The sequence below is a fragment of the Lepidochelys kempii genome, chromosome 13, assembly GCF_965140285.1.
Source record: "Lepidochelys kempii isolate rLepKem1 chromosome 13, rLepKem1.hap1, whole genome shotgun sequence".
Taxonomy (NCBI): domain Eukaryota; kingdom Metazoa; phylum Chordata; order Testudines; family Cheloniidae; genus Lepidochelys; species Lepidochelys kempii.
Genome location: NC_136392.1, coordinates 38,770,718 through 38,783,328, shown reverse-complemented (window position 1 = coordinate 38,783,328; position 12,611 = coordinate 38,770,718). Strand labels below are relative to the sequence as shown.

General features: G+C 56.6%; 1 gene segment (V, D, J or C); it reads left to right on the top strand.

Annotated features, from left to right (window-relative positions):
- The first annotated feature begins 84 nt into the window (after window positions 1–84).
- Window positions 85–9,466, top strand: LOC140896782 (Ig gamma chain C region-like). The segment is given in 6 exon segments: window positions 85–132; window positions 1,475–1,592; window positions 4,813–5,109; window positions 5,443–5,757; window positions 8,374–8,700; window positions 9,053–9,466. Coding segments are annotated over 6 exon segments (1,446 nt in total).
- The last annotated feature ends 3,145 nt before the right edge of the window (window positions 9,467–12,611 follow it).

Here is a 12,611-nt window from a genome sequence, read left to right as displayed (position 1 = left end):
TATTCCCAGCTGCTGTGGGACCGTGGGCCTGTCGCAGACCTTCTCTCGCCCTTTAACTTTCCATTGTGAAGTGGTGTCGGAGCGATGGACGAAAAACACGAGAAATGGGATTCTGACCTCGGCTGCTCCAGTGTAAACCTGGAGCAACTCCAGAGGACTAGCTCTGGTTTTGTGCAAGTGATGCTGAGAGGAGACTCTGGTCCTTTATAAGGCAGAAATATTCCCCACGCGCCTCACAATGTGAGTCCAGCCCTCCTCAGCTATCCAGTGTGAAGCGAGCATCAGTACTGTTGTTGAACAGATGGGGAAACTGAGGCCTGGAGCGATGACGTGGCTTCCCCAAGGTGACAGGGAGAGTCTGTGGGAGATCTGGGAACCGAAGCCAGCTCCCTAAGTCCCGTCCTCTGTTTGATGACAAGACCATTTGCTAAAGCTAGGGAAGAGCCCTCCATGAGTCATGGATGGACAAGATAACTCAACACGCGCGCTTTCTCCTCCTGTCCCTGCCCTTCTGTGCAAACAGATCTTTCAAACCATACACCTCGGATTCTGGGCTCTTCAATCTGCCTCTCCGGGACACTGACAGGTCCAGGGGAAATTCACTGTGGATGAAATATTCATTCCCAGCTGGCTTTCCCAATTTTACAGTATTTTGGGGCTTGCAGTCCTTATTTCTGGATTCTGGTGGACTCTCCATGACACGGAGTCCTTAAAGCCAGCTTTGGCCTCTCTATCTAACTGCTCTGCTGGACCAGAAGGTGGGGCTTGGGCCAGGGATCGCCGGGGGACGTGCCAATCACGGTGATCCCTTCTTCTGCCCTGAAACTCCATGAATTGATGAGTTCTAAACAGGTCAAATTGCAGTGGACATTCCACCACCAGTCTTGGTGCGAGGAACCACCCAACTACTTCTCACCACCTTCACAGGAGCGAGAACCAGAAGAGACAATAAAGACAAATAATAAAGACAAACTGCCAGGAGATGTTAAAAGAATTAAAAGATGGATAGAAGGAGACATGATACTTGTGTGCACCTAGGTACAGGACATCTATCTATCCCCGAATACACCCACTATCAATCTATCCATCCTGGGTGGTTGAGAGTCAGGACTCCTGGGTTCTATCCCCAGTTCCAGGACAGCCGTAAAGTCTCCTTCTTCACCTTCCCGCACGGCAGGTTCTCAAAAAGAGCCCCCAGGAGGCCTCAATCTTTTCTGAGCTTTGGGGCCTTCGTGACCGAATCTCTGGGGAAAACCGACCAACAAAACAAACAAACAACATGGGCTGAAAAGGGGAAGATTACAGAAGTGAAAGTCACACTGAGGTTGTTTTTTCACCCCGGTTTTAGCCCCCTCGGCTTCCCCGCCTGTCCAATTTTCACACCTTCTCACCAGCTGTAACAGTGAAAGCTCCCCAGTGGGCGTCATCTATTGTTCTCAATCTATAATTATCTTGACTACCATCTGGCGGGGAGGAGAGGGGATGTCTGACAGGCAAAGATACCTCAGAAGAGCTATGCGACAGCCACAGAGCAGAGCTGGACTCCCGGACAGAACCCCCCGGTCTACAGTGCCGGACCACGACCCAACATGGTGAGTAAATTACAGGAAAGTGGCTGCTATTGGCTTCTCACATGAGTGCAGAGGGTGTTTTAACCCTATCAGAGATAAATGGGGTGGAGAGTGTGCTAGAGAGGGGAGCAAGACACCTGGGTTCTCTCCCCAGCTCTGGGAGGGGGGCGGGGTCTAGTAGGTTAAAACAGCGGGTCAGGGATCCAGGACTGTTGTGCTCTGTTCTCACCTATGAAGGGCAGTGGGGTACGCCCCCTGTGTGGACCCAAAACCAGAGCAGGGTGCAGAACATGGCTCCCCTGCAGAGCCTGGATATGCTGGGGAGGTCGGGATGGGTAACATAGGCAGCGCTGTGCCCCCTGCCCCCAACAGAGACAGGGGAACAGAGGTGATTATCTCACACTCCACCTATAAGCTGGGATAACAGTTTTGAAAGAACTGTAGGGAGCGAGCCCAGGGCTGGGTTAGCAGGACCTGCGGGTCGGGAGTGAGGGGCAACCGCAGAGCTGTGGGGGAGCCAGGGCTGGGCTCGCACGCTGCTGTGGGTCAAGAGTGAGGGGCACCAGCAGGGCCGGGGAAGCAGGGCTGAGATATCAGGGGGCTTCAAGTCAGCATTGAGGGTCACTGGCAGAGCTGGGTGGGGGATCCCAGGGCTGGGCTAGCAGGGGGCTGAAGGTCAGGAGTGAGGGGGCACCAGCAGAGCTGCGGGGGCAGGGCTGAGATATCAGGGGGCTGTGGGTTGGGAGTGAGAGGCACCAGCAGGTCTGGGGGAGCCCAGGGCTGGGCTAGCAGGAGGCTGGGGGTCAGAACTCAGGGACATAAGCAGACATGGGGCACTCAGGGTTGGGGGGCTGAAACTAGAGGTTTGGGGGAACAGCTGAATTGTTTCTAAGGGGCTTTTGTTGTCTCCTCTCTTTAGCCCAGTCGCAAATATTTGCTACCAAAAACTTTCTAAACTGAGGCATAAATTTCCCTTTGCATGTCCCTTGTCAGAGGTAAAACCCTCAACTCGCCGAGTGCAGGAACACGTCTCTCTGAGCCGTCCCAGCCTCCCTCCACCAGCTCTGTGCTCATGCTCCATGCTGAGGGCTGAGCGTGGGGAGTTCCCAGCACAGCTAGATGTCAGCTTGGCTGCCTGGGGCTGGACGTAACTGGCAGCCCCTGTTCGGGCAGCAGCTCAGAGTTCAGGCTCCTAATTTGGCCTTTGAGTTGAGCTGTCTCCATTTTTGCGGCACACTCAGCTGGAGACGCGTCGGGCTTCCTTTCCAGGGGGGACGAGCTCTGACATCTCCGGCTAAAGCCCACTGGAGATTCAGACCCCGGTAACTGCTTGAGTAGCAATCTGGCTAGAAAGGTCGTGAGCTAGAAGTCATGATAACTAGTCAACTACTGAGTTTGGGGGAGGGAAGCTTTTTTAACCTAACCACAGAACTATCACCCTAAACCAACCTTAAACCCAACTACTTAGACCCCCAACTCTGACCTAACTCCCTAACCAGGATCCTAACCCCAGTCCTAACCCCCGACACATGCACCAACTCCTTAACCCCAACACCCTAATCTCGCCCTTTCCCTATAGTCCTATCCTCATCCTGAACCCCGGCTCTCTAGCCCCTACTCCCTAACTCTGACCCCCAACTCTGATCCTCTCATCAAACCCAACCCTAACCCTAACGTCCCAACCTTATCCCCCCAACCCTGACTTTAGATTGCTTAGGCTGCAATGGTCCTGGGATCAGTAGAGTCCTCATTCTTATTTCTCTGTAAAGCTCCTGGCGCAATGGGTCCCTGATCCTAGATTGGGTTTTCTAGACACTTTGATGCAAGTACTAACTACCAATTATACCCCTAACCATAACCCCAGCTCTAACCCTAACCTCCCAACCTTGACCCTCTGAGCTTTAGGGTTTCCATGTCTCCAGTTGTGTATCAAGCATCCCAGCATCAGAATTATGCGTCATCGTGGCAAACTGGCCCCTTGGGATAGGACTACAGAGTCTCACTAACTCTGGGAAATGGCAGCAGAACCGGTAGGAATCTGATGGTTGAATGGCTTCAAAATTGGCTAGAAATCCAATCACAACACATCAAATATTGAACTTGAGAGTGGAAAGGTATTTCACCCGAACCATTAAACCGTCACACTTAATTATAGCCCTTAACCCCAGCACCTAACCCTAACCGCTAACCCTTAATCCTCCTCCCATGTATAATGATAACCCGAACTCTAACCCAAAGGGCCCAAATGTCCCGGGTTGATCTGGACAGTCCCAGTCTTTCCTACCAGTGTCTCAAGTCAGTTCCCAGGACTCTAATAACGTGTGTCTGAGCAACAGAATTGCTAATTGGCCGCTAGGGACTGATGATGTTAGCAGTGAACCTAGGACCCTAGTGAGAATATAACATTTAATATTCGTACCCAAGCTAAAATTGCTGGTCTAACATCTGCATGTCTCCAGCTGGAGACCGGAAGACCCAAACGTTTCTGGTACCACACTTCTTCCGAGAGCCCAGAAATGTCCCCCAATTTCAATTCCTTGGTCAAAAACTTGGGTTGTTTTCTAGCTGCAGAGGCTGTGATTTCTCCAAGGAGAATTTCTCTGCCACTTTGTCACCTAATTCCCTTTGGTTCCTCGGGAAAATCCCGGTGCAAATAACTGGGAACAACCCTCCACTCTGGGAAATCAACCCATGTCCCTGCTGAACCACGGCACCAGCACAATGCATCACCCAGTCCATAGAGCAGAGGTTGGGGTTGGGACAGAGGACTCCTGGTTTCTGTACCTGGCTGTGCCACTGACCTGCTGTGACCAGGTCCCTTCCTCGCCCTCTGCCTCAGTTTCCCCTCTGACCCTTCCTTTACCTTGCCTATTTGGCCTGTAAGTTCCTTGAGGTAGGGACTGTCTGTCATTGTGTCTCTCTGCAGCACCTGTGTAATGGGGCCCCCGACCACAGACAGGGCCTGTTTAGCGCTAAGTGATTTGGGGGCCCTGCTCCTGGTGACTCTGTGACTCCGCCGGGAAGACGGGGGCAGCCTCTCTCAGGCACCCACTTACACACAGACCTTGCATCAGTCTCATGACAAGCTGTCTGCTGTGCTGAATGGAGCAGGGTGGGGCTCCGTTAGGGGACGCTCTCCCCCGGCATTGAGTGCTGGGCCCAGGGCCACGCTAGGGCCCCCGTGCTGCATGGAGCGGGGTAGGGGCTGCGTCTCATGGCCTCGCTCTCTCTCCCTTTGCAGTCAGCCCCACGGCCCCGTCTGTCTTCCCCCTGACCTCCTGCACCGGCGACGACACCCCCCAGGTCACCTTCGGCTGCCTGGCCAAAGGATACTTCCCCGAGCCGGTCACCGTGACGTGGAGCCCAAGCGTCGCCTCCTCGGGCGTGAAGACCTATCCCTCCCTGCTGCAACCTTCCAGCGGCCTCTACGCGCTCAGCAGCCAGGTCACCGTCCCGGCCAGCAGCTGGGAGTCTAACACCTATAGCTGCAACGTACAACACCAGCCCACCAGCTCCAGCATCTCCAAGGAAATCCCAAGTAGGGACAGCGCGGCGCAGCCCGGGGGGCGGGGAAGGGGAGGGGCTGGGGGTCTCTCAGGTCCCTGATCCGGTGACTGTGGCAGGGAGAGAGGATGGGAGCCTGCCGGCGCTGTGAGCCGAGGGAGTCGCTGTGGTGGGTGGATGGACGGAGAGAGAGAGACACCACGCCGAGAGAAGTGACGGGTGCTGCAGTGCAGGGAAAGGGGCAGAGGGCTCTGTCAGGGGCGCCGTGCTGCGGAGAGCAAGGTGGGGGCGCCGGGGAGCGGGGAGCAAGGTGGGGGGGCTCAGCAGGGGTCTGTACAAAAACTAACCCCTGCCACCCTTCTGCCAGAGGGCCAGCACTCTGAACCCGAGGTGCACGTTCTATACTCCTGCACCGCCAAGCCAGGCACCGTGCAGCTGGTGTGCTTCATCTCCGGCTTCTCCCCCGAGCCTTTGACGGTGCAATGGCTGGTGGACGGCCAGCCCGGGATACTTCATGGTGACACCGACCCTGCCAAGAAGGACGCCGATGGCCGCACCTTCAGCACCCGCAGCAAGGCCAGTGTCTCCCAGGACGAGTGGCAGGAGGGCAAGACGTACACCTGCCAGGTGTACCACCCAGGCACCAAGACCACAAACCAGGACCATGCCCGCAAGTGCGAAGGTGACGGTCACCCGCACTAAGCTGCCTTGGAAGAGACGGGGCCGTGGCGGATGTAGAGGGAGTGGGGCCCTGTGATCAGCGTCATTTTTGGGGGGCCCCTTTGGGACCCAGCCAAGAAAAAGATCACTCTCTCTTCTCCACTCCACCCCCGTTTCTCATTCTTGTTTTCTTCCTCCTCCTCCTGTAAGTAATAGCAAGTGAATGAAAATAAAGGGAGGTACCTTGACTGGTGTTGTCGTCAAACTTATTTTCCCACAGACCACTTGAAAATTGCTGGGGGTCTCGGCGGACACGTAATGATCTTTCCAAATATTCTGTGTACCGTTCGCTAATGATTGTAAAGCGCTTCGGATAAGAGCCCTTTGTAAAAAAATGTACGAAAAGGTGCGGTGAGGGGTGTGGCCACGAGTTAGGGTGCGGGAGGGGGCTCAGGGTTGGGGGTGCAGGGTCTGGGAGGGAGTTAGGGTGCGGGAGGGGGCTGGGGGTTGGGGTGCAGGGTGTGGCCAGGAGTTAGGGGGACGGATGGGCTCAGGGCTGGGGCAGGGGATTGGGGTGTGGATCACTTCCCTGGGGCAGCTCCCATTTGGTAAGAGGGGTGCAGGTGTGGATGTGGGGGTCTGCAGGAATCAGGGAGGGCAGGGGGCTGGGAGTGGGGTGGGGATTGGTGGTTGCCGGAGTAAGGGAGAGCTGGAGGCGGGAGGGCTCTGTGGGGGGCAGGAGGCTGTGGGAAGTGCGGGGGGTGCAGGAGTCAGGGAGGGCAGAAGGCGGGGGGGCAGCGGGAGGTGCAGGATTCAGGGAGGGCAGGAGGCTGGGGGGCTGTGGGGGGCTGAAGGAGTCAGGGAGGGCCGGATGCTGGAGGGGGTGGGGGGTGCAGGAGTCAGGGAGGGCAGGAGGCTGGGGGCTGTGGGGGGCTGAAGGAGTCAGGGAGGGCCGGATGCTGGAGGGGGTGGGGGGTGCAGGAGTCAGGGAGGGCAGGAGGCTGGGGGCTGTGGGGGGCTGAAGGAGTCAGGGAGGGCCGGATGCTGGAGGGGGTGGGGGGTGCAGGAGTCAGGGAGGGCAGGAGGCTGGGGGGCTGTGGGGGGTGCAGGAGACAGGGAGGGCAGGAGGCTGGGTGCTGTGGGGGGTGCAGGAGACAGGGAGGGCAGGAGGCTGGGAGCTGTGGGGGGGGTGCAGGAGACAGGGAGGGCAGGAGGCTGGGGGCAGTAGGGGGGTGCAGGAGACAGGGAGGGCAGGTGGCTGGGGGCTCTGGGGGGTGCAGGGTCTGAGAGGGAGTTAGGGCGCGGGAGGGGGCTCAGGGCTGGGGCAGGAGGTTGGGGTGCACAGCGCTTACCTAGGGCAGCTCCATTTGGTGCCAGGGGTGCAGGTGGGAATGTGGGGGGTCCAGGAATCAGGGCAGGGGACTGGCACATGGGGGTGCTCCCAGTCCCCTCCCCCGAGCGGCTCACGGCAGGGCCTGGGGGGGTATGTGTAGGGGGAGTGCGGGGACCAAGCTTCTCCCCCGCAGCTGCCCAGCCCTGGACCCCCCCTGTGTTTTACTGTCAATCCGCATCTGCTCCTGCCGGCTCCAGGGGCTCCTCTGCAGGCTCCGCCCCACCCCGGCATCACGCTCCCCCCTCCCCCACCTCTTCCCTGCCCCTCCCCAGCGCTGCCCCTGCCCCCGAACAGCTGTTTGCCGGCGCTCGGGCCTGCCACACTCCCCCCGCACATCTCCCCCCGTGAGTCGCCAGGGGCAGGGGGCTGGGAGCACCCCCACACACCCAGCCCTGACTCCTGAACCCCCCCACATTCCCACCCCCACCCTCCGCACCAAATGGAGCTCCCCAGGGAACTGGTCCACACCCCAACCTCCTGCCCCAGCCCTGAGCCCCCTTCCTCACCCTAACTCCTGGCCACACCCTGCACCCCAACCTGCTCCTGCACCCTAACTCCCTCCCAGACCCTGCACCCCAACCCTGAGCCCCGTCCCACACCCTAACTCCCACCCAGACCCCACACCCCCCCAACTCTGAGCTCCGTCCCACACCCTAACTCCCTCCCAGACCCCACACCCCCAACCCTGAGCCCCCTCCCGCACCCTAACTCCTGGCCACACCCCTCACCCCACCTTTTCTTACATTTTTTTACAAAGGGCTCTTATCCGAAGCGCTTTACAATCATTAGCAAACGGGACACGCAATATTTGGAAAGATCATTACGTGTCCGCCAAGACCCCCAGCGATTTTCAAGTGGTCTGTGGGAAAATAAGTTTGACGACAACACCAGTCACAGTATCTCACTTCATTTTCATTCACTTGCTATTACTTACAGGAGGAGGAGGAAGAAAACAAGAATGAGAAATGGGGGCGGGGGGGAGATAGGAGAGAGTGATCTTTTTCCTGGCTGGATCCCAAGGAGGGGCCCCACTAACTCTAAATCTCCCACTGGGCAGGACCAAGCTTCTGCCCTCGCAGCTGCTGGCCCTGAGGCCCCCTGTCATTGTGGGGCCCTGTGTTTTACTGGAAATCCGCTTCTGGGGAGGTGGATGCCGGACTGGGCTCCAGGGGGAAGAGGAGACTGGGATGGGCTTGGGCAGGGGAACCCAGGGCAACCTGCTGACCTGGGCTCTCCTGTCCCCAGAAGAAAAAACATCTCCCAGTAACATCCAGGTCTTCCTGGTGCCCCCATCTCCCGCCGCCCTGTATGTGGCCCAGAGCCCCATGCTCACCTGCCTGGTGGTCAACCTGCCTAGCAACTCCAGCCTCCAGGTGGTCTGGTCCCGGGAGAAGCCAAAGTCCATGAGCCCTGATCGCCTGGACATCGGTGAGCAGTTCAACGGCACCTTCACCGCCTCCAGCTCCATGCCCATCTTCACCCGCGACTGGGATGCCGGAGAGACCTTCACCTGCAAAGTGGAGCACTCAGAGCTGCCCTCACCCCTCATCAAATCCATCTCCAAGAAGCCAGGTAGGAGGAGAGCAGGGTCCCTAAGGGGAGAGACTCCCCTATCCCCACCCCAGCAGGGAGGGATGCTCCTTAAGGGGAAGCCCCAACCCCCAACAACCTGGGATCCCGGCCTTGGGTCCCTTTGCATCCCCACGTGAGATGGAGACCATCCAATCCCCCATCCTGCTCTCTGGAGCTACCAGCTCCCAGTCCCCAGCACCTCCATCCGGGAGGAGAGAGGGGATGTTTCTATCCCCCCACACACACACACACCCACACACACACACACACACACGCACATTCCTTCTCCCCGCGTGGCCCAGCTGAGTGATGTGCATGGCTCCCCTGTGTCCTCCGTCCCCATGCACCGAAGGCAGGCGCTCTGGCCCAGGCATCTACCTCCTGCGCCCCCACAACGATGAGCTGAGCAGCTCTGAAGACTCCGTCAGCCTCACCTGCCTGGTGCGGGGCTTCTTCCCCGAGGACATCTCGGTGCAGTGGATGAAGAACCACAAAGCCAACGAGACCATGGAATACATCACCACCCAGCCCATCAAGGACGGAGCCGGCAACTCGAACTTCTTCCTCTACAGCAAGCTGAAAGTCAGCAAGGCCAGCTGGAACAGCGGGGACACCTACACCTGCACGGTCATCCACGAAGCCCTGCAGATGAAGTTCACCCAACGCAGCGTCAGCAAAGTCTCTGGTAAATGAAGACGTCTCCTCCCAGCCCCACTGCTAGTATTGTCCAGTACAACTTCCTGTAAATAATCTCTGTGCCCGCAATGACAACAAGTGAATAAACGGAATGAGTCTGAGCTCACCCCCAGGTCTCCTTGTTGTGGTGTCACTGGGTCAAATCTGCAGGTCGCCCAAGGTGGACGAGGTCCCAGGTTGCAGGCTGGGAGAAGCCGAGAAGCTACACGTCTGGGGATGCCAATTCCCAGATCCTGAATGGGTGGATACATATACACCATGGATGGATGGGTAGATCCATGGGTAAAGGCCATGGAAGGAAGGATGGGTTGATGCCATGGAAGGAAGGATTGGTAGATACCATGGAAGGAAGGATTGGTAGATACACGGGTTGATGCCATGGAACGAAGGATGGAATGGTGCCATAGGAAGGAAAGATGGGTAGATACATGGATACAAAAACAACACAGAAGCAGTGATGGAGAGGGGGGTAGATGGACAGTTACACACACACATACTAAAGAGCCCATGACCAAGCCCAGGTCAGTAGGAAGGCCCAGTGTTCAGAGAGATGGTTAGATGGATACTTACATACTTCAGAGGGAAGGACTAATAGACCAACAGATATCACAGAGAGAAGGAGAGAGAGAGATTATTATTTGGATTAAAGTAGCACTTCCACCCCCAACTCAGAGAGGGCCCTGATGGGCTGGGTATGGCACAGACACAGTGGGAGACAGTCCCTGTGTCAAAGGGCTCACACCTTACAGAGAAGGAGGGAGACGAAACAGAGACACCAAGAGGGGAAGGGACCTGCCCAAGGTCACGTCCATTACTGAGCTAGAAACAGAACCCAGGTGTTCTCAAAGTCCCACCTAGTCCCACTAGACTGCGCTGCACTGCGGGAATGGTGGGTGGATGGTTCCCAGGTGCGGTGCCAATGGATAAGTGGATGGGGATGGGTGGATAAATTTATGGTGAAGGTAGGAAGGGTATCCGCTGTGAAGGATGAAGGGATGGATAAATGGATGGCCATAGGTGGACTATGATAGATGGAAGGCTAGAGATGAGGATAGGTGGGGACGGATGGATGTATAAATGAACGGATGAGTGGGTGCATATGGTAGTGGATCAGTACCGATAGGGATGGATGGTGATAGGAAAATGAGAATGGATGGACGGATGGATGGATGGGCTGGTAGTGATCGTGAGTGATTGATGAGGATGAATGGATGGGTGAATATGGCAATGGATGGATGGATGACTGATTGTGTTAATGGAGACATATGGTGATGGATGGTTGGAGATGGATAATATATAAAGGGATGATAAATAAGTGGACGGGGGTGCGTGGATGGACGGAAAACGTGGGGGAGGATGAATGGGTGGATGGTTAGGGATGATGATGGAGATGGATGGATGGATGAAAGGGGAGGTAGGAGAATGGATGGGTAAGGATCTATATGGATGGATGGAAGATATGGAGGATGGTTAGAGATAAGGATGGATGGAGCGTGGGATGGCTGGGTGGGTAGGTGTATCGGTGGATGGCCAAGCCATCCCTGGCATCTCACCGAGGCGAGATCCTCTCTAGGCTATAACCCATGTGTACCCAGAGGGGCACTGTATCAGGATCAGGATTTACCCTACACCCCCGTCCACCGCAGAGAGGAGCAGATGCCCCATGGGGATTTTCCAGACAGTCAGTGTGGGGAAGGTAATTAAAATACCCTGACCCCCACACACACCTCCTCTGCTGGCTAGGAGGCTAAGAGGTCTCCCTCCACCCCTTACCCTCAGTGGCAGCTGGGGAGGGGGAGATAGGACAACATCAGGCAAACACCTCACAGCAGGGATCAGCTCCTGGGACTCAGTCCCCACAAAGTAGCAGCAGTAGTAGGGCTGTTATCTGGAGAGAACATTAAGCAGGGACTCACATAAAGTCTCACTAGCCCTGGTGACATAGGGGGCCCAGGCAGTGGGTGGGACAGACAATGCAGTTGCCCCATCTCTTAAACAGCCCCTCACTCGCACACCTTCCCCCCCATGTGTGTATCAGCCCCAAGGCTGGATGGGCGAGCGCAGGACTCAAACCCACCAGTGCAGCACACAGACCTCGCACCTGGCATTAAGGAGTGGGTAGCCTGCAGCAGCAGTGTTAGGGCTGTTATCCTGGGGGCTGTGCAGGGGCACACAGAGAAAGAGAGTGGGAGGGTTGGCTGAGAGAGAGCTCAGTCCAGGGCAGATGGACACACCTGTAACATGGCATGACCGAGGGACCCTCCCACCTGGGCTGTCGTGTTTCTACACACAGAGACACACACAACGCAGAGAGAGACAAGCAGATTCATGCACCTGTTCTCCAGACATCGCTAGGGCAGGGGGATCAGTAGGGGGCACCGTGCTTCAGGGAGCATCATCTTTCATATCAGAGGGAAACGTTAGATCCCATCCTTAAAATACTTATGGCTCTGTTCATAAAAGCGACAGTGTTCAAAATCCCCACAGCCGAGGCAACTCCAGGTTGGTAAGAGAGCCCTGTGTAAACAGGCCCAGAGGTGGCTGCGTTCCATCTGAAGTGACTCTTGGGTGTTTAGATACATTGGGAGCAGGGTCATAGAGGCACACGTGTGAAATCCATCCTCCTGGTCTTTAGGGAGCTCCCCCACCATGGCAGCATCCCGGCACCTCGCCCACCTCAGAGGGATCCTGAGCCTCCTTTCACAGGCAAAGATACTAAGGCACAGAGAAATTCAACACTCGGCCAATCTTCAGTGCCAGGGTGTAGGGCCACGGTCACATGGGACAAGTGAGATGAGACCTGGGAGGCTCTGCATCCTTCATTTCATCATAGCGGGCAGGGGTGGGTGGATGGATGGAGGGGTGCGTCTGGGGATGGTTGGAGGTGTCTAGAGATTGATGGACGGATTGATGGGTGGTTTGTGGTCATGGATGGATGGAGGAGTCAATGGGGATGGGCGGATGGATGGATACATCTAGAGATGGATAAATGGAAAGAGGCATGTGTCTAGGGATGGAATGATGGATGGTTTCTGGTCAGGGATGGATGGATGTATCCAGAGATAGATGAGTGGAGGGATGGAAGGATGGAGAGAGAAGGGGATAGACGGGTTGGTGTTGGACTCACAGTCCGAGCTCTCTCTGTCACAGTGGCTGAGTTGGAGTTGATGTCTCTTTCTCTCTCCCCAACAGAGGTGATCGTGTCAGGTGAGTTT